Below are 21174 nucleotides of genomic sequence, written 5' to 3' on the forward strand. Positions count from 1 at the left end.
GCGCATTTACTGACCTTTCTGTTGAAGTGAAGTTATTTCTATTCTAAGTTTGCAACTAGACCGTGCCTATACCTGAAACGTTACGCTAAACAGAAGCCGTTTCGGTGCCCCGATTAATATTTAACTGTCAGATCCTGATACAGACTGGAAAATCGACCTACGCAGTTACCCATGTTTTTGTATACTTCGGCAAGCGTATTATTGGCAACACGCATGGAAAATGGAAAAATTAGCGAACCATTTGCTCGTTTGCCAAGTAATAGATTTAGTGCTGCAACTCAATACGAATGATACGTATTTTGAAAAGAATTTAGTCAGTACTGAATCGAGAAAGTTCCTGTGAGAGAGTCGGAAAACCATTTGAGAGTTTTGGAATCCGGAAAGCAGAGCGTAACAGCTGAGTGGTCAACACTCTGCACAGTGACGACCGCATCATGCTGGTAAATCAGTTTCCAATGGGCTTTCGGAAGCAAGTCTGTTTGCAGTTCATCGTCGAAATAGTGTTTACCTTCGCTGGGCCTCACGATCATAAGACTGCGCTGCTCTGTATAAACCGTCACGATGCTGGGATAAAAGTCGGCGTTCTGGACGGATGCGGTTGTGGGACCGCTCAGCGGCCGTGACACTAGTGCGACGAAAGCGGCGGTCTGTTCGCCGACGTTAGTTGCGATGGGATCAACTGCGAAGAATAATAGAAAGTAGACCTCATAGACTACTATATAATTATATAATACAGATACATGTTAAATCAGAGTATAGTTTCAGCGGGCATCGCGGTCGTTGTTCGCACTGAGTCGCACAACTTAGAACTTAAAGCGCATCTCTGTGTACGGGAAAATGTGTGGCAGCGTTCTGTACTGCCCGTTTACATAAAGACACTAAGAATTCTATAAAGTTCGAAACGAGACTACAAGACTAAAGGATTACCAATTGCGAAGCAGTTAGTGAAAACACGAAACTTTTCATACCTTGTTTATCGCGAGGAAACAGCTGCAACATCTCGCTGTAACGGTTATCGTATTCGTCCCTGATGTGTTGGCGGTCGTCCCGCCTGCCGGGCAGAAACGTCAGCACACCGCGCACCGCTCGTCGAGATGTATTGTGCCAACTGACCAATCGTAGGCAGTAGCGAGCATCCGGAATCCGCTCCCAGAAGATCTCTAAGCGGTGCCCAATGATCTCGTGTAGAAAAACTCTGGATTTCTGTCCGGCATCTTGCTGCAGCTGTACGCAGTGAACCTTGCTGCCGTTTACGACTGCCGTGGAAAATACAAGCAGGAAATTAGGTGAACGGACGGTTTTCTGCAGGAATCCCATGCACAATTCGCCCCGAAAAGCTACCGGCGGCAAATGGCTGCTCAGACTGGTTATCTCTAGAGATTGTGTAGAGTGACCATTTTCTAGATGGTTAACTACTTTAACTACTTCATCCATATCCAGTAAGGATCCGATCTGCAGTCGATGGACTAACTGCACCATGTCTGGATCCCCTTGAGAAACACGGCTGTCCAGATAAGCGGCCACCGCTGCGCCAAAGGTCTCCGCATCGTCCACATAGCTCACTATGCGTTTGTCTAACGGTTTCTGCTGCAACGTCTTCAAAATGCCGCGTAATGGGACAAAACGGGAATTCTCGCCTACCAGCAGGATATCGATCGGCCCGGCGATGCAAGAGCCCGTGTCCAGCATACCTAAGCGCGCTAACTGCAACAAAAGCCGATTGCGAATATAGTCGACAATCGGCATAACAATCTCTTCGTACTGATGCCGTGTGATAAGGACCTCATAACTATGGTACGGTGCCTTTACGGTAACGGACTGCGTGTTCTCTTCGTTGAATTCTTTCCACTGTCGCTCACATTCTTTTTCCAGTTCAATTCCGCCAGTCAACTTCCAGCTCCGGCATACCGGCTTGCTGTAGCCCCTCCATGACCTTTTCCAGCAGACGATCCCGCATCTTACTGAAGACATTCAGAAGCGACGCATTAGCTAAGTGTGCCAGATAGTTCGTGCGCACCACCTCGAAGGTGTCGGTGTGAATGTCGTTGTAGGTGGCGTTATAGACCAGGAAGTGCGCTTTGGATTTATCGGGTCGCAGTGGTATGCGCCGATCCAGTGTCAAGGTCGCATAGGCCAGCAACACAGCGGTGGCTTCGCTGACTAGCAGGAGCGATTTAATGTCGCTGTGCTGGCAAGCGTCCTGGAGCACTTTCGGCATCGTAGTATGCTCCAGCACAACTTCCGGCAGAACCAGACACATTCCTGTTACACTGGGGACCCCGCTAGCGGCGGCCACCTGCTTGACATAGAGCAGGAATCTCTCTAAAAGTGCAGATAGGAGTAGTGGAACCGATTGCTTTGCTGCCGTATCCAAGAGGGTGTTTTAAGGGAACGGAGATGTTCAAAGGTGGGCTCGTTGCGGTAGCTGCGCGCTTCTAGGCCAAAGTACCACTCGGTCTGGTCTTCCCGATACGAGACAATTGCCGGAAAGGACGCTACAACCCGCGGGACTCCCTGCTGAAATGTGCTGACAGAAACGGTTTTATATCCAGTTTCCAGTCCAATGTTCATGATTTAAATGGATGGTGTCGGCACGGTCTAAACACTACGTTATTGGCGGTTAAAAATCACATGAACTGATATTGAAAGTAATGATTTAAAGTAATAAATCGCTGCTTACCTGAAGAAAACGGAAACTGAGATACAAAAGAGGTATATAGAAATTGGTAACAATTTAGCAGAGAACTGCAATACTTTTAAACGGGACTCATAACGGTAGAGGTGAACTAACCGAGTACAGTACTAATATCAAAAATTAGTGGCAGCCATGAACCGCCTTCTAAAGTACTTATGGATGGTAACATGCTCGATGAATGCACTGTGACATCAATAATTTAAAGTTAGGCTGCGCTGCAACATGTTTAATTATGCACTACTTGTATCGCTTACCGGCATTTTAAAGTTTTACAGTGTATAACGTACGCTGGTGTGTTCGTAGTTGTTCAGTGTTTGACGTCTATAAGAGTCAGTAAGACGATTTTCCGGTAGTAATGCTTCTCGCTTGAAGGTATCAAATGCCGGTACAAAGAGAACCTTCGCGTATACGGATAAACGGACCGTTTTTCACTTGTACCGATCACAAATTATTGCTGTAAAACTGAACTCACGCGACGAGATATAATACGTCTTTTGAAACGGAAATCCGGCCGAAGGAGATGCATAACCGCATTCCAGTAGTACTACTCGAAACGCACTTTAAATGCGTTCTGTAAGATACAGAGCCGGGAGTTCTGTAAAAGTGAATCTACCAATGGTACAGCGCTGAATCTTATAGAGCGTTGAAGAGCAACGAGACCATGGTTTCTAAAAGCGCCCAGTTACCGTGGTTGAATTGGTCAACAATTTATTTATTTCTAACAACAATTTTGTGGCCGTTTCCTTTCTCTTTTTCTGGCGATTTTAAGTTGTGTTAAGTTAAGAAATCCAACGACTGCTGAAAAAGCGAAAGGCAATTCCACGTAAAGTACGCCGAGGTATTCCTCGCGCTGACGGCTATGGCGAAGTTGCCTGTTGCCACCGCTACAAATTCAAACGTGCACAGTCGGAGGCAGCTAAAATCAGTGAACAAAGCAGAACTGGAATATGTTGATTTGATAGAAACAATTAAACTCTCGTTAATTACACCCTCAAAACTTGAAAATTAAAAATAGGACTTTAGACGTACAGCGGACTGTGCATACACATCAAAAAATAAATCTGACGTAGCTAGAAATGCGAGTTTTGTATCGTAACGGAGCCAGGAGAGTTCCTTTTAGATACAGAACACTTTTACTCGTTCGTCCAATCAGTTTTTTTCGAAAGGGGCTGGCATCAAAAACCACATGAAGGCCTGCAAGTCCCGCTCATCTGGTCTTCCCGTCCCAACTGCATCCTCCAGTAACGCCGCCGGAGCTGCACCGACTCCGCCCCCGTCGGACAAGCCCTTCAAGCCGTCGAGTGATCGTGTTATGCGGCGTATACCACACGGTGCACGGCCTGCCACCAGAACGTCGTTCCAGAAGGTTCTCCAGCGGGTCGCCACAAAGAACGACAAATCCAGCTGGCTAAAGCTGCTCTCCTTCGCCCCATCTACGCTTCGTGTCCCGCCGAAGGCAAAGTCTGAGCAAGCGAGTCGCTGGTGTCTGTGATAAAGAGAAACCTGGAGTTGTACGACCAAGATGCCGAACTTTCCCTACCCCACCCCTGGCGCCACTAAGAAACGGCCTGATAGTGAAGACCTGGTTCGAAGAGTTGGTCAAAGATTGATGACGGCTGCATCTCGGGGCCATGCGTCTCATCTTGTCGACGGATGCCATCGCTCCCCTTCTCCTGATGTGCTGCAAGAGTTAAGGGAGAAACATCCGGAATGCCCACCCCCGCCATTACCGCCTCAGCTCAGTCCGCCTCCAGATGCAGCGCCACCTATTACTGCGGCCGAGGTTTTTGCTGCCGTACACTCATTTCCACGGGGATCGGCAGCGGGACCAGATTCCTTGCGGCCACAGCACCTGCTCGACATGGTTGGCCACAAACTGGATGACCACTCCAGGCCACTCTGTGAAGTACTAGCCGCTGTACTAAACCTAGTTATCGATGGAACTTTACCTGACGATGTCCGTCCTAATTTCTTCGGTGGAAAGCTGCTCGCTTTACGAAAGAAGGATGGAGGCCTGCGCCCGATTGCGATTGGACTAACGCTGCGCAGGTTGACAGCCAAAATCATCTGTTCCAGAGTGGCCGATCGTGTAACAGCCATTCTATCGCCACAGCAACTCGGCTTCAATGTTCGCGGCGGGGCAGAAGCCATTGTACACGCGACCAGAGTTTTTATGGAATCATGCACAGCTGAACCTACGGTAATTCTGAAAGTGGACTTCAGAAACGCCTTCAATACGGTATCTAGGAGGCCGTGCTCAGCGCTGGGAGTTACACCTCCCCGAATACAGTAAGTTTCTTCAATCAGCATACGGACACCACTCGTCGCTTTTCCTAGAAGATTTTCTCCTGTCGTCGGAGTCGGGCGTACAGCAAGGAGATCCATTGGGCCCACTATTATTTTGCCTTGCTTTACTCCCGGTTGTGACCGATCTCAAGGCAGAGCTGAACGCTTGGTTTTGGACGACGGAACCATGGGCGGTAAGCCAGCGACAGTGGCCCGAGCCTTTGACGAAGTGATAGAACGTGCGCAGGCTATTGGTTTGGCTGTCAACGAGGCGAAATGTGAACTTTTGTCGATGGGGAACGGTGGAACAGCAGAACGAAGTCGTGGAATATTTTGTTGAAAGATATCCAAAACTGCGGATTTTAACTAGGTCATCATTTTCATTACTCGGCGCGCCAGTCTTGGATGATGCTATCGGCCCAGCAATTGTTGAGAAATCCACCCTGTTGAAGTCGGCATGCGAGCGACTGCAGCTGCTACCTGCCCATGTCGCGTTGTTCCTGTTGAAGAATTGCCTTGGTGTCCCTAAGATCGTGTACATGTTACGGTGCTGTAACGCGTGGAAGCAACCACAACAGCTCTACCAGCTTGACGAAGTGACGCGCGAGTGTTTTCAGACCTTGTGTAATGTGCGGACCAACAAAAATGATTATCCGTGTTGGCGGCAGGCGTCTCTTCCCGTGAGCAGAGGTGGTATCGGCATTCGTCGAGCGGAAGAATTAGCTCTCCCAGCCTACTTGGCTTCGATTCACTCCGCATCTGCACTAATGTCGTTACTTCTTCCCAATCACGCTGTAGTGGACGCTACTGATGCACGGGAACAGTGGAAAGTGATGAGTGGTCAGACAGATCCCCCCCGAACTCAACTTCCAAAAAGTCTCAGAGATCATGGGACCTACCGCTCTGCAATGCGTCACTGTCAACATTGCTGGACGTTTTTCGTGACGATGAAATTAACAGAGCTCGTCTCCTTGCTCAATCTAAACCGGAAGCCGGCATCTGGTTAAATGCGCTGCCTTCGGCACACATTGGAAACCTCCTCGATGACGATACATTAAAGATTTCAGTTGGTCTAAGGCTGGGCGCAGTAATCTGTGAAGCACACTCATGTGCAAAATGCCGCAAACCAGTCGACGTTTATGGTCACCACGGACTGTCATGCTCCTTCTCTGCAGGTAGACACGCTCGCCATGGCGGGCTAAACAGTATTGTCTGCCGATCATTAGTTTCGGCGGGCATCCCAGCGAAGCTCGAGCCCGCGGCACATCCCACACGTCCGATCGTCGCCCGGACGGGTGCACGACGTTCGCCTGGAAACGTGGCATGTGTTTAGCCTGGGACGTCACTTGCGTCGACACTGTTGCCCCATCGCATATCAAGTCCACTTCGGCATCCGCGGGATCCGCCGCTGCCCAAGCCGAAGACAGGAAGACCAGTCTGTACGCGTACCTCGATGGTAGATACATTTTCGCGCCGTTAGCCTTCGAAACACTCGGACCATGGGGCAAGTCGGCATCCGCTCTAGTGAAGGAAATCGGCAAGCGACTGCAGCAGCACACTGGTGAACCTCGATCACATGAATTTCTACGCCAGCGTCTGTCTATCGAAATTCAACGGGGAAATGCGGTGTCCGTTTTTGGAACTATGGATGTAACGGACAACTTAAGAGAAATTTTTCTGTTATAATTATTCTTGGTTTATTAACAAAATTTGCAGTGTGACTGGCTTGTGCTAATAAAGACACATCAGCGGTAAGGGGGTGTGATCGAAACGTCACAGAACTTCCGGCTCTGTATCATACAGAACGCATTTAAAGTGCCTTTCGAGTCTAGTTATTGTCTATTGTCTAAACTGCTGTTCGAGGTTCACACATTGTGGTCAAGATCACATTTGACATTCATACTATTGCCGCAGACTTATGACTCGACAGTACCGCATTAAATCGGCGTATACACATCAAAAAGTATCGCCTTTTAATCACGCTTGCACGTCACTGGGGTAGACTGTCAGGTTCAGTGCTGACAAGCTGCAAAATACGCGCTCGTCGGACATCCGGCTTTTATGTGCGGTAACCATATTATATAGCATTTCCCGTGTGCGGCACATTTTCCTGAGCCTTACTGTTGTCATAGGAAGCGTGTTCCGTTAATTTAAATTTGCAGTTGCGTTTAAAGTTTAGATTAATCATGCCACTTTTAAAAAGCGGCATGACCCACCGCAACGGAAAATATCGGATCCCGATTCCGGCAGCGGTATCGGTCCCGTGGAGGATCACATTATGGACAGCAAGGACGGTAAGGACGGAGTGGGCATTGACCTGGGCACCACACACTGCTGTCTGTACGTATACAAACACGGCCGCAGTCCGCAGTTGCTGAAGAATCTGGTCGGGGAGACCACCACGCCCAGCTGGGTGTGCTATGAAAAGGGCGGAAATAATGTGGGCCATTCGGCCAAAACGCAGAGCCCGCAGAATCCTAAGAACACCATCCGCAATGCCAAGCGGCTCATTGGGCGCGGTTTCGATGATTGTGCCGTGCAGAACGAGGTGGCCCGGGTTCCGTTTAAAGTAATAAACCAAAACGAAATCCCGATGATTCCGGTATCTAAGCGGCATTTAAACATATGAGACGCTCGATCTCTTGCTAACACTGCTACTTCTGGCAGTTGCTCCAGCGAAGCGAAGTGAAAGGTATTCTTAAGCTTTTTGTTAAGCAACATAAAAGTTCGCCGGTCTAACGTACAATATTGCGTCGCTCAATGTGCGATTCCTGTACCTGGCAGTGCATAATTATGTGTAATTCTACCGAGCGAGCCGGCGCTTGCGGTTTTTTCTAAGGCGTAGCGGAAGGCCGATGATACAGCAATGGTGCTCGGGTGGAACGGACATTTTGTTGCCCATATCCTTATCCAATGCGTATAATTTAGAACTTCTTTACTTTTTGTTTATATTAAATAGATCGAAAATTAAAATTGTAACGTATTGTAGGATCGTTTCGCTCAGTTAAAAAATTAATATGATTGTGTTGCAGGTTGAGCAGCAGAACGCGGCAAGGGAGACCACATGGAGTGCCACGATGGCGCCGGAGGAAGTCAGTGCAACACTGCTCAAATATATGAAGGAAATCGCTGAGAACTTTCTGGGCGCGGTCTCATCCGCGGTAGTGACCATCCCGGCCAATTTCATGGAGAGTCAACGAGCGGCTACCATAAAAGCGGCGAAAATTGCCGGCTTTACCGAGGTAACGCTCCTCAGCGAGCCCACGGCCGCGGCCACTGCCTACAGCCACGTTGTGGACGAGCGCTGCACTATCCTGGTGTTTGATTTCGGCGGCGGCACCCTGGATATCGCTATCATGGACGTGCAGGGTCGCAACCAATACCGGGTGCTGACCACGGACGGGGACATGTATTTCGGTGGGGAGGCCTTTGACGATGCCATCGTGCAGTACTTTCTCCAGGATATCAAATCCAAACACGGCGTTAATCTGAAAGATGACACCCGCGCCAAAGCCGTTCTCAAACTGAAAGCCGAAGAAGCCAAGATCCATTTATCCTATCCGTACCATAATTTTTACAAGGAGACCGTTTACGGTCTACCTGATGCTTTGAAATACGAAGCCGTTCTAAATCGGGACACCTTCAGCGGGATGTTCGACCGGTTGCTGAAAAAGATGCTAGAACCGGTTAAAAGAGCTCTGCAGTCTGCCGGGAAAACCGCCGAGGAGATCGACAAGGTCATTCTTGTCGGGGGCAGCACGAAATTGCCAGCGGTACAGGAAGCGTTGCGGAAGTTTTTTCGGGCGGACATTGTCGCGGCAGACGCCACCCCCGATGAGGTGATTGCGCGGGGCGCCGCCATGCATTGCTACCGTGTCAATAACCACCTCCCGGCCAATGTCACCGAGGTCACGGCGTTTCATTACAGGCTGAAATTGTACCACGGGGACGTGTCGGAATTGATCCCGCGCGGCACCGAATTCCCGTATAAATTCAAAAAAGTCTACCGCACCGCATATGATAATCATGTCGAGGTGGTTTTCGACGTCTTCCAGAGTAAGCACGGATTCACCGCTGATAAGTTCCAGATTGGACATTTTAAAATCAAAGATCTCCCTGCACGGAAACAAGGGGAATGCGCGTTTGATGTCACGTATGAGATCGATCGCAATAACATTCTGCATGCCACGGCGCAAGGCCAGTTCGATTTGGCGAATTACAAGCGGAGCGTCGATATTAGTCTGGCCAACATGGCGTAGACGGTGGCAACTGTAACAATTTCTACTAGAGCAACACCGAACCATGTGTAATCAACAAACAATTTTATGTTTTCATAATGTCGCATTTCAAAATAATATAATTCAGCGTGCGTGTATCGAGCACACGGTAACGACTACTCATGGAATTCCATCGCATATTTTTGTACGTCGAAAGCTGTAATAAATGTGGTCCACCGGCTGAGGAATACAAAAAAATTGATAATGTTCATGTGATCGTTTAAGTTCCTATTCACAGCGACAAACGTTAAGTGAAAGTGATCGTTGGACTGAAATAACGATGTTATAGAAAAAACAAGCACTGGTCACTACATAAAAATGTGTTAAAGGAAAAGCAGAACATGTGTCGACGCAGCTTTGTTTGATTCTTCTCTCTTTTTTCACAAAATGCGGTTCAATGTGAAACGTGGCGTTAGCTGTTAAGAGGTCATAACTATTATGTTTAGAAAAACCGTCGGTTGCATGAGTTCTAATGCACTGTTGCCGGTTTGCTGATGTCGAAAGTGAACGTTGATACAAATTCAAACGTATAACATAGTGAGCCCACAGAAAACTGCATGCTGCATAACAATAGAATATCGCGCGGTGAGAAAACATTGCATTTGTTTCTTCAGGCTAAATCAACGCATAGCAATAACGCCCCGTGTAATAATTTGTATCAACGAACCGTGTGCAGCTAAAAATATGAGTGTAACCTCACTGTGACTAAGACTCTCAATTTGGTCGCTCGCCGTGAGTGAAGTCTTTTCACAGAGCAGAGCCTGTGCCGTTAAAATTTCCATTTAGCTGATTTTGCGATGATATAGCGACTGTTTGTCTGAGTAACTTCCGGTACATTGCTAGTCATCATCGATGCGTTTTTTTTCTCGAAATGACGCGACTTTGACCGGCTGTGACTATCATTCAAAAACGACAGCCACTCAAGCAACAAAAAAGGCACATTTCGTCCGTTCGTCGTAACGCTACTTTTTACCGATTTTAGAAAGGTATTGAGCTTACGTGATAAACAAGTTATTAAATAACTAACGATCGCGTTCAGTGTACCCGTTTTAAAGGATGGACGATCTTATACCGATTCATTTTCCATTTCTGGATCCCTTGCGGAATTTAGCGGCTAGCGAGGCTTTAAAGGTTGCGGTGAGGACCATCAATACCGTGCTAGATAAGCTGCATCCTTCCTCCACACCGGAACGCAGTGCCCTGCTGCGCTACTGGGTGGATTTCAACGATAAAGACACGCTGCTGGCCATTCAGCACGCCCTGGCCGACGCCGTCATCGTCCCCAACCAGACCATTACCTCGCAGATGTCCCGCTTGGAAGCCCTGATCTGCTACAGCACCACGGACCAGCAGATTGGGCGGGTCTACCATTACTGGGAAACCTTGATTCAGGCCACGCCCAATACCGAGCACTGGCATCAGCGGGAGTTTCTAGAGGAGTGCCAGCGCTGTGATCCCAAGGGCCTGCTGGTGACCCTGTACCATGGGGTCCGCGTGGAGTACCCGGTGAATGCGCTCTTGCCGAGTATTATGCAGAGCTGCGCGGATTATCGGGCGTATGAAGTGTGGTGCGACCATATCGCCATGAACGCGTTTCGGGCGTACTTGTGCGCCGTCACGAAACTGATGCATCGGCATCAGCAAGACGAGGGCGTGTCCAGTGCGCTGGTCGACACGGAGGTATGGACGATGCTGCGGCAGGTGGAAGATATCTGGATCGCTCTGGAACGGTCGAAGACAGTGTGTCAGGAGAAGATTTTCATGATGAAGGAAAACGACCCCGCGTCGCCGCTCAATAAACTGATCGAAAGTGCTATGTTGGCGGCAGATGATAAAATGCACGATGACAACGGTTTGTGTGCACAGCAGCTGGCCCGAGATTTAGAGCAAAGGTACAAAGTAAACTGTTGAATTGACAGAAAGCGTTGGACTCAAGGTCTTCAGTTCCTTCGGCTATTCTCCTATTATTTTGTATTGCATGCAGAACCTCTCCCTCTTTACTATTGCACTGCAAATTTACATACATATTTTGTCTGTAAATCTTCCATATACAGGATTTACAGTTTTCCCGAAGCATATGAATAAGCGAAGCATATGGGAAGTGACCCGGTACAGTACCAAACTCTTCTACATGCATGTACTGTAAACTTTCACTTTTGCGCAGTCCCAAACACTTTTTGGTTTTTTAGTATAACATGAAACAATGTAGAAAACTACTTGGTAGTGCGCGAAAACCACAGTTCCCGTGTATGTGTGTACTAGAAGCACAGGAATCTCGTACCGGCTGTAGGTTATAGAGTTGCAGATTAGTATATTTTAGCTCTACCGCAACTTTACCGCAAATTTAATTTCGCTGATCGACCCTTCAGCAAATCAGAAAGTTTACACCTTTGTTCGCGGTTTTATTCGACCAATTCAGCCATGCTCTTGAAACTATTAATTTTACGTTCAACATTTCGAAGAAAACAGATAATCTGAACTGGTTGCTGAAATTTTATAGATTTCCGTGTTATAAATGGGCGGTCATCATGTCCGAGGAAGGTGGACGCAAGAACTTTCTGCATTACACGACCAGTTTCCCGCATGAGCTGTTTGTGCAGAAATCATCACTTTCTCACATGGTACCTGGAGATCTCCCGGTGGCGGTTAAGCAGCTTCTACCGCTCCTTTCTGGTAACCGATTCGGTCTGATCACCTGCCAGAAGCGCTATCGCATCGCTAGTCTCAATGCACGAGAGCGCCGACTAACCGTGATGTGGGCACGGGAAGCGGACATTGTCACGCTCGATCAAAATGCTAGCTTTAATCGGTTTGTAACCGACGTGGATATTGGTCGGCTCGCCAGGGAAACCAAACGTCTCAAGGGTGGGAAGCCGGCAGAAGAGAAGGGCTTTGTCCGGCCGCTGCTGCAGGAGCTTGAGAGCCGAGAAATGCAGCTGGTGGCGTACTACGGCATCTGCAACCGGGAGCCGGTTAGCCGTGTCGGTGTGCGCCTTACCTATAGTAGCGGGTCGTCGTGGCCGCATTACGTGAGCAATAAAACCGGGCATCTGTTTCTGTGGGTCAAAAACAGTACGTTCATGTGATTGGAATTGTCAATAACCACCGCCAGTATATGCCTTTTAGTCATTTTCTACAGAAAAACCTACTCCGGAGCTTAAATATCCAGAGCGATTAAAGCGATTTTTCTCGGTCACCAGGCATCCTTTAAATAGGGTAAGGATTAAGTGCAAAAGTTTAGCAATGCGCAGGGCCGTCACAAAGGAGGGGGGGCGGTCCGCCCCCCTGTTTTCGATTTTTGACCGCCGGGGGGCGGACTGGAAAACGTGGCTGCAGGTGAGCGGCCAGGGGGGCGGAATAAATTTCAATTTTTTTCGGATCTTTTTAATTTTTTAAAAAAGTTTTCATAAAAATTTTTAATTAAATTTTTCAAAAATTTCATTCCGTCCCCCCGGCGGGCTGTCCAAAATCAGTCCACCCCCCGGCGAATTTTGCGCGCTCGACAGCCCCCCGGCGGCCTTCCGCCCCCCCATCCAAAAATTCCTTGTGCCGGGCCTGGCAAAGCGTAACAGCAAAGTGCTTGTTAAGGAAAAGGGAATTCGAAATCTGTTCTATCAAAACTTAGGCTTGAGTGGGAGAATATTAGCTGAATTAAAAATTATAACAAATTTGCGATTGTCCTAATTTTCCTTAATAGGGTCACAAGAAAGGAAACTTGCAATTAGAATCTTCTGTAACAGACGAACGCGAGTCGCCTGAACCGATTGTTTCCAGCGATGTTTCCTGCTGTGGTTGCCAGGCTGAAGCAATCACAAACCTTCGCTTCAGTTGTTTGATGTGTCGTGAATATGATCTGTGCAGCACGTGCATGGCACAAGGACTTCATTCTGAACACGAGTTCATGGCTATGCGGAATGGTCGATTAGGCGGATCAGTGGTAAGGACGAATGCATAGCCTCCTAATTAAGTAAGCAGTACTTCGTAGGTCGTAGCGAATCCTCAAGCACCAAATTAAATTCTTTAGCGTACAGCCTTACAGACTCGTACAAATTACAGTTATGCGGTTCTTCTTATCACAGATGCGAAAAATTTATCGAACGTTCCCGGAAATATTGGAGTCATCTAAGGAGGACGAATGGCTTCACACCGCGGCTCACGGTAACCTGCGTTGCGATGAGTGCGGTGTACATCCGATAAGTGGCTACCGCTGTGTTTGTCTGGCGTGCCTCGATGATTTATGCATAACGTGTTTAATCAATGGCCGCCATGCCGAGCATAATTTCCTGGTGGTCAACGCACCTCATAGAAAAACAAGCAGTGTGAGTATATTCTTGAACAATTCAAAAAAGTATGCATGAGATTTTGATAGTACTCTTCAACTGCAGATTAGCAAATTGCGAAGTTATTACAGTAAAATCCCTCTACTACATACACCCTCCGTTCCTAGCTCTCTGAATGTTGTAAAGAGGTGTATGTTACACAGGGGCACTGCCCCTGGGGGTGGTCAATGACTCACCCCCAGGGGGCTGGCCATATATTGGTCAATAGCAACTAAGCACGGTGCCGCTAATGTTTTGCTTACAAATTTATGTTAATCCTCCAAAAAATGGCTCTGCAGCGCTTTGTTTTGCATGCCTCTTCAAAAGCTGTGTTACTGGCAGTTCATTCTACAGAATAAACCGGTAACCATTAATTTTCAATGCCTTTTTGCTGCTTTTACTGTCAGATCTGGTACTGGACAGATCTGAAACAGAAACCGGAACTTTCTTTGAAAATTTTCTGCGCTTATTCAGCCAGCTGTATGTAACGCAGGGGTTGACTGTATGTTAAATACTGTAGGCGGTTCCACGAAAGGTGTATGTTATACTTATAGAGGGGTGAATGTTATATAGAGAACCGCCCCTATGTTATAATCCACCGAAGAGTTCGGTTCCCAGCCGCACGTATGTAATAAAGAGGTGAATGTTGTGTAAGGGTGTATGTAACGAGGGGTTTTACTGTATGCGGACTTCCTACAAAGTCCGTCTCATCAACTGCGGAAAGACGAAATACAGTTACCACAAGTTATGACTGTTCCACCAACTGAAGCGTTACCTGCTTCTCAACATGTGAACAACAAATTACAGTCTAACATTCATCCGGAGCAGCGTCCCATGGATGTGATCAAATCTTATTTGGAATGCAGCGTCTGCTCAAAAAAACTGACCACTGGGTTGCGTTTTTGCTGTCTCACTTGCGTGAACTTTAATTTGTGCGGATCATGCATGGCCCAACAACACCATCCAGAACATGATTTTCTCGTCCTGCAGCAGTCGGATGAACCGACTGCAGGAGTACGTTGTCACCGGTTCCGAAAGCTGCTACTAATACCCACGAGTTTACTCATGGGTTGCTTTTCTGCAGATCTCGGAATTACGAGAAGCCCACGCAGCCGGACTGGAAAGGTCAAAAGACCCGGAATGGTTAGCTAGCGAATCACATGGCTGCATTGGTTGCGACAGCTGCGGTACGCAGCCGATTACCGGCACTCGTTTCAAATGCCTTTCGTCGGCATGCAATGCAGATTTATGCACGTCCTGCATGGCACAAGGACACCATCCCGAACATGATATGTTAGCGATTCGAAAACCGCACAGAAGGACGTCGTTGGTAAGTGTAAGAACAACGTTGTCTTTGGTTGCGTGCATATTTGTGTGCGGTCGCAGTTGGCAAGTGTAACATGGGAAAAAATCTTCCGGCAGAATATGGCGGACGATTTCAGATTTTCTTTTTGCAGATATTCCTGTGGCAGCTGAAATACCTTAATGGACTGGAATAAAATACGTTGCCTACAATTCTTTTAATAAACACTACTTTAACGCTTTTGTTATCACATCTATTTAGTAAATATGTTGTTAGCTGTTAAAATTAAACCATCATTATCCGGAGGACCACCCAAACTTTAAACTGCTTCTAAACACAACTTCGAATAACCAGAAAAATAAAGTATTTGGCAGATTTGTTTGTAGTATGTGCCGCTTTGGAAATGTAAGCTAAGACACAAAATTTGTCGAGGGGTGCCCTGGACGGAAACATGACCGAATGCGAATATTGCACCGTTCTACTTTTACTGACAAACGGCGCACTTGAGTGGACGTAGCATAAAACTGATACTACAAGTATGAGGCTATAGCAGTATGTAACAAGGAAAATATCATTCGGTGAATTATGAACCATGCCTATGCAGTTGTTACAAAAATATGCCGGTGCAGCATAAACAGATAAACATCTTTCCAAATAGAGCCTGCTCTACTTCTCTACAGCAAACAAGAGTATTTTTGTTATATCATAAAATGCGTACTTACTGCTGATCATCAGACTGGTATAAGATAGCACGTGCGTGAGCGAATTTAATTCTTCCGGTACAGGTTTCACGGTTTCCTATGCGCTACCTAAAGGACGGTGGCGCGATCGAGTACTTAGTATGTGAAACACCGCGCAACACAAAGCTACGGTTTTATTTTGAAATAGAAAGCAATTTTTCATCGTGACCAAGCAGCTGTTTAGTTTTTCTGTTGTATTAGAATTATTAGAATTATTAGAATTATTAGAATTTTCAATATGGATTTTAAATTCAAAGTAGTACAAAGGCCACCAAAAAGGTACATCAGCATCATGTTTTGGTATCAGAGGGAACCCGACCCAAGAATCAGCGGACTAGCAGAAAACAGCAAGACGTACTAAATGGCCTACTCACGAAGATTCGTCCAGACGGTTACCGGAAATATGTTGAGGTGGCGCTTAGAAAAGGCGCCACCATCGTCGATGAGTACCATGGATCAGTCCCATCGGACTGCACCACCAAACCCCGGATTATTGGGAAAACCCGGTGCTGAACTTAGCATATCAGATTGAAAAGACTACTACCGCCGGAGTACAAATTTCCATTCATCCAATGTCAGCCATGACGGAAGTGATGATAGGACCGGTGAACCGTGAAACCAAAAATCTACGATGGAATATTTGGATTTAGGTTAGTGATCACAGCCACTACTCGTAAAAGCTAGTGCGGACAAAAGCGTGATTTAGATAGGTATCTGAAAAGCTGCGAACGAGATTTTTCCTTTTATTCTAACCTAAAACAAGTAGAAGCCACTTGTTATGCATTTAACATGGTAATACTATATTTAATACTCAATACCCCGGAAATTGTCGGTACTGCTGATAGGAGGTCACGCTGCTCGGTCACTGTGAAATCCTCGCTTTAGGCGCGGAAATTTTAAATCTCATCCGTACTTGTAAAAACTGTAACATTTAAATATACTTCAGTAAAAACAAACATTTGGGTAGCACAAATGCACCGTGGAATACATTGAAAACGGGCTATTTCGGCGACAGGAAATATGATTTTCTTGGGATGCCGTACATTGAACGCAGGCTCCATGACGCTGTTGCATGCGCAATGCGCTTACGTCATGGATTAGATGGTATTTAGTCGCCTCTAATTTGAGACACTATAAACCAACTAGTCAAGGATATGATCCGGCAGAAAGGTGGACGGCTCATCCACCAATCTGCCGACCTTCGGCAGATTGGTGGATGCGATTTGATTCAACATCCACCATCCACCCGTCCCCCTTTCTGCCGGCTACACACGCGCAGTCTTCGGGGTTCGTCTTGCGCTTAGCTCCAGAGCAAAAATAATTAACCCAGCGGCCTTGAAACAGTGCTATCATCAGCGCAGAATAGTATGGGCTACGAAACTTGGAGCCTGTCTCTTTCAGGATTTGGGCAAGTTTTCTAGCATGATCCTTTCCGTTGGAGCCTCTTATGGGTGGATTTCACTTCCTCCAAACTGGGTAATCTGACATAAGGTTTGCTGGATGACATGTAAAGTAAAAGTTATGCAGCAGAGGATTTGCATCGTAATGCTCGCGCTTAGTTGAGTTAGCTCTCTGCAAAATTATGAAGCAACTTTTCTAAGATAACTCAAGGATTTACGAAGTTCAAGTCGCCAATATAAGGTCAGGGATGCTGCGGGAGGACATACGGATGATCCATCCTTACGCAGGAGAATGCAAGCACAAACTTTCTTGTTTCGTTCAATAAGGATTGAGAAAAACGAGAAACCTTGTGCTTGTATGATTTTGGAAAACGAACGAAAGAACCACGATAATGTGCGCACAGGACGTCTTTTTTGGGATAGGATGTTTCTAGCTGGTATTCCGGTATTCCAGTAATGCCAAAACACTTGCAAAAAATCTGCCCAGTGAATCGAACCCACAAACTCCATACCACTAGGCTATCGGCAAAGCATACAAATTGTATTGAAATGTTCTATCGAGCGATTCTATAGAGACAGGATGCCGCTCTGACAGCTCATACTTGCGCAAAGTGGTAATTAATAATTGTTGAAGATGGCTGCAGATGGCAGCCACCGCACAGTCATTCTGAGCGTTGTTGGTGGTGAGCATGAAAACATGTCTGCGGTTGCTGACTGAGTTACATATGGAAAAAGTTAATCAACAGCAAACGTTGCGCCCAAATGAAAACCTTCTGTGGATCGATGACGGCCATTGATTGCGTATCACCCACCTATCTAACCACTATCCAGTGCAACAAAAGCGTTGCGGCTTTGCCGTGTTCTCAAGCACGGTTGTTTTCAGCGAGGTGCCAGTCGTAGAATAATTTGCATTGCATAGGCGGCACACTGCACAGTACACAATCAGCACTGCAAACGCAACAAATTGCGGAATGCTGTTTAAACAAAAGCGACGCTGCACTGTGTGCTGCAGTGTGCATAAGTAACGAAATTCCGGTGCGCAAAGCACGAAATCAGGATACGGTGCATAACAGCCTCCAGAAGCTGCATTATCAGTACCACAACCAAACTGTAAAGTGTAAGTAAAATAAAGCAAAGATTACAAGTAATTAGGTACTGACCTGGTGAGCACAGTAAGCCAAAGTGACGAACTGTGTAGTGTGTACTTGCGCCTACCCTAAATAATCAAAAAAGCTGTCAGGCAAATAGTGTTTTTTGTCCATATGTTTTGTTGACAAATTGCGGCACAGGAACCCCTGTTAACTGTTGGTAACAAAGATTCAAGCAGTATTTCATGAACGCGCATTGACCGCCTTCCCTGTTAGAATGAACTTATTGAAATTAATCCTAACCCGTCTCTATTTTTTTAGCTATGTAAAAAGTTGCGCTGAAATATCTAAATAGGATCATTTTTGGTGGTGCTTCGGTTAATGTTTAATTGTTAATGCCAAGTCACAGACTGTTACAAGATTTTTGCATGGGGTAACGAGTGACCGTTTTTGTCTGTAACTAGGTGAACGAATTTTTCGAAGCGGCGACGAATTGTAGTGCGGGTAATCGCAGTAACTGCGAGATCCGATGGTTTATTATCGCCCTGGAAAAGAAAGACGGAAAAGAGACAGTGGCGGCCAGAAAGGCCAGAATCGAAGCCTTGGCAGTGGAACGGGTTAAGAAACTGAAAGACGAAGAAGTGGCGAAGAAAACCAAGGTGAAACAGCAATGAATCAAGGCCAAGAACAGGGCTACAATATTTCGCCTGCGACATCCCACTGCCACTGAATGCCAGCGTAATAAAGATAGCCGTCAAAGCAGCCGATACTGGGGCTAAAGTGGGAACGAGAGAACTTGCCAAGAGTGGGGTCAAGGTGGCCGCCAAAAAGTCGGCCACATTCACGTCAAAAAACCTTCCTTACGAAAATTCCGCCGTGAGAGGAGATCCGCTAGGTGCTGTCATGGAAATCGCCAGAGGCGCGGCATCGTTGGTTCCGGTATACGGGACAGCCGCATCTTTGACGCGGGGATTGCGGCTTACGATCTTAAATACACTTAGAATGGTAACTAATTAATTAACTTTCAATGAAATATTTCGACGATTTGTCGTTATCCGGATGCGGCTACCTTTGTAAGAAAATTCTGATATAAGCTCCCCAAAATGGGGTTAAACAACTTTGACCTTGGGTTACTGCCTTATGTTTTTGTTTACCCTTCGTGTTTACTTACAGAATATTTGATTTGTATAGACATTTGACACAGAAAAATGCTAATATACTGTAAAAGGTTCATTTCACTGCCTCAGAAGGAAACAAGGCCGATAAAAGCTATGACAAAAGCAAGAACTGTTATCTTCACGGCTGTGGCCCCACTTGTACACTGGTACGAATTGCCAAGGGTCGATACAAAATCGGAAAATGTCTTCTTTTCTCCTTCACCGCAAGCTGTACCGATCGAGTCTGCAGAGACTTTGGCCGTAAACTGGTTGTAGATCCTATTACACGAGAAAGAAAGATAAGTCAAAGGAAACCACAGAAGTAGAAGTAGTCCTTCTGTAATACTATTACGAGAAATAAATTATTATCCCAGTGATTTGATAAATTATTTTGCTGGATTATCTGTGTAATACAATCACAAAGCTACTGTTATGGGAAAATAATCAAAATAAATGTTCGCATTGTGCAACCTACCGGCATTCCAGATTCTGGAAGTTGGCGTCGTTGAGTACCATTGTATTTGGTCGGAAGAGTCCCTCTGCGTAGATGACCGAAAACATCTGTTCACCGAGAATCACCATCCATTCCTTGCGCTGATTACAGTCCACCAGTTTTTTCACGTTGGTCGCATTCAAACGCGGATCGGTCAGGATTGTACCGAAATGGCCCATAGCTCGGGTCATCAACGCGCGTTCCGGAATATCAAAACACGGATAGACGACGCTGGATGGGCACTGGATTCTGGTGTGGTTCATGCGACTGTAAAAGCATACATTCAAATAAATATTCATTATTAATCGAAGAAATCTGCCGGGTGTAACATTACCTGGCCAGATCACGGTAGTTTTCGTCAGTCCAATCCGCTCCAATCTCCTCGCTGCTATTTGCCATCACTCTTTCTATGGCCCGAAATAGCGGAGTGCTCCCGGCTACTTCCACAGACAGCACACATGGGAGATATCTGGCCTGGTCACAATTAGGATTGGGCGTTGTCGGCGTCTGGGCCAGGGACAGGCCCAGGCACAGGGAAAGCACGGAAGCTAAGAGCATCATGGTAGACAGCAGGAAGGGAATTTTTATTTCCGGTGAACGAAAGAACTGTGTCGCTGTCCACAGACGCCTACCGGTGTTTAAATTTGTTTGCAAGGATTGCTGCCATGCATCCGTATCGGCAGCTGTGCAAACATTTTGGTTGTGCATTGTTTACATGTCAATGGTTATCTCTTGCCGAACAATGTTACAATTGGTAATTCTTCAAGTTATACGCATAATAAAGACGGTTATAAAGAATTGTAAGATAACGGTTTGCACATGTCTTCTGCTCCAATGGGTTTCCAAGTTCATTTTACTATAGTAGAGCCAAAAAAGCATATTTTAACGTTGATCTATCGTGTTTCTACAGTTTATCATGTTCCGATGCATGGATTGTACAAGATTAATGCGGTTATTAAAGTGAAGCAACAACTGGAAAAATTGTTGCACATACTGAAGTAAAATGTGGTGTATTTTGATTATAGTATCAGTATGCATTACCCAATATTTACATTCTGCTGGGTATCATTAATTTAGCTCTTCTCCATCGCCGAGGTAAAGAATAAACTACATCATTTGAACGCAACTTTTTCCAGAACACCGCGTACAGTTACCAAAACCGAACCAAAAGATAATTACAGTAGTTGAAGGACATACGAAAGATATGGGTAAACAGTTACGAACATTCCGATACGCAGTCTTTACTTCGGCTAGTGTCAAAGTTAACTTGGTTTTTTACGTTTCTAGGTTTCAGCAAGACGATAACTATGCAGATGTGTGCCGGTGATTTCTAGGAACAATGACTTCAACGATAATGTAATTCGCTGTAAAGAAATGCCGGGCGAGTTTTGATATCGGTAGTAAACGTGAAATTCC

General features: G+C 46.3%; 4 protein-coding genes across 4 annotated transcripts; 2 read left to right on the forward strand and 2 right to left on the reverse strand.

Annotated features, from left to right (window-relative positions):
• Positions 1-314: 314 nt before the first annotated feature.
• LOC129584232 (uncharacterized) lies at positions 315-2592 on the reverse strand. Its single transcript, XM_055476351.1, has 2 exons — positions 969-2592; positions 315-679 (listed from the first exon to the last, which is right to left on the reverse strand). Exons 1-2 carry the CDS (start codon positions 1969-1971, stop codon positions 315-317), a joined length of 1368 nt encoding a protein of 455 aa, XP_055332326.1. The 5' UTR covers positions 1972-2592.
• Positions 2593-6975: 4383 nt separating this feature from the next.
• Positions 6976-9240, forward strand: LOC129584233 (endoplasmic reticulum chaperone BiP-like). Its single transcript, XM_055476352.1, has 2 exons — positions 6976-7583; positions 8014-9240. Exons 1-2 carry the CDS (start codon positions 7260-7262, stop codon positions 9238-9240), a joined length of 1551 nt encoding a protein of 516 aa, XP_055332327.1. The 5' UTR covers positions 6976-7259.
• A 5255-nt stretch (positions 9241-14495) lies between these two features.
• LOC129584456 (uncharacterized) lies at positions 14496-15106 on the forward strand. Its single transcript, XM_055476621.1, has 3 exons — positions 14496-14591; positions 14662-14907; positions 15035-15106. The coding sequence occupies exons 1-3, from the start codon at positions 14523-14525 to the stop codon at positions 15074-15076; spliced, it is 357 nt and encodes a 118-aa protein (XP_055332596.1). The 5' UTR covers positions 14496-14522; the 3' UTR covers positions 15077-15106.
• A 4138-nt stretch (positions 15107-19244) lies between these two features.
• On the reverse strand, positions 19245-20406 carry LOC129584388 (uncharacterized). Its single transcript, XM_055476546.1, has 3 exons — positions 20093-20406; positions 19741-20025; positions 19245-19544 (listed from the first exon to the last, which is right to left on the reverse strand). Exons 1-3 carry the CDS (start codon positions 20317-20319, stop codon positions 19352-19354), a joined length of 705 nt encoding a protein of 234 aa, XP_055332521.1. The 5' UTR covers positions 20320-20406; the 3' UTR covers positions 19245-19351.
• Positions 20407-21174: the final 768 nt, after the last annotated feature.

Source organism: Paramacrobiotus metropolitanus, unplaced genomic scaffold, assembly GCF_019649055.1.
Source record: "Paramacrobiotus metropolitanus isolate TYO unplaced genomic scaffold, Prichtersi_v1.0 Parri_scaffold0000013, whole genome shotgun sequence".
NCBI classification, from domain to species: domain Eukaryota; kingdom Metazoa; phylum Tardigrada; class Eutardigrada; order Parachela; family Macrobiotidae; genus Paramacrobiotus; species Paramacrobiotus metropolitanus.

Excerpts from the sequence above, each read along its gene's own strand:
- LOC129584388 (XM_055476546.1), bottom strand. The coding sequence starts at position 20,319 with ATGATGCTCTTAGCTTCCGTGCTTTCCCTGTGCCTGGGCCTGTCCCTG. Across the intron at positions 20,026-20,092 it reads AACTACCGTGATCTGGCCAG|TCGCATGAACCACACCAGAA; the intron begins GTAATGTTACAC and ends ATGCTTTTACAG. Across the intron at positions 19,545-19,740 it reads TTCCAGAATCTGGAATGCCG|GATCTACAACCAGTTTACGG; the intron begins GTAGGTTGCACA and ends CTCGTGTAATAG.
- LOC129584232 (XM_055476351.1), bottom strand. The coding sequence starts at position 1,971 with ATGTCTTCAGTAAGATGCGGGATCGTCTGCTGGAAAAGGTCATGGAGG. Across the intron at positions 680-968 it reads GTTTCCTCGCGATAAACAAG|TTGATCCCATCGCAACTAAC; the intron begins GTATGAAAAGTT and ends TATTCTTCGCAG.
- LOC129584233 (XM_055476352.1), top strand. The coding sequence starts at position 7,260 with ATGGACAGCAAGGACGGTAAGGACGGAGTGGGCATTGACCTGGGCACC. Across the intron at positions 7,584-8,013 it reads ACGAAATCCCGATGATTCCG|GTTGAGCAGCAGAACGCGGC; the intron begins GTATCTAAGCGG and ends ATTGTGTTGCAG.
- LOC129584456 (XM_055476621.1), top strand. The coding sequence starts at position 14,523 with ATGGCCCAACAACACCATCCAGAACATGATTTTCTCGTCCTGCAGCAG. Across the intron at positions 14,592-14,661 it reads CGGATGAACCGACTGCAGGA|ATCTCGGAATTACGAGAAGC; the intron begins GTACGTTGTCAC and ends GCTTTTCTGCAG. Across the intron at positions 14,908-15,034 it reads CGCACAGAAGGACGTCGTTG|ATATTCCTGTGGCAGCTGAA; the intron begins GTAAGTGTAAGA and ends TTCTTTTTGCAG.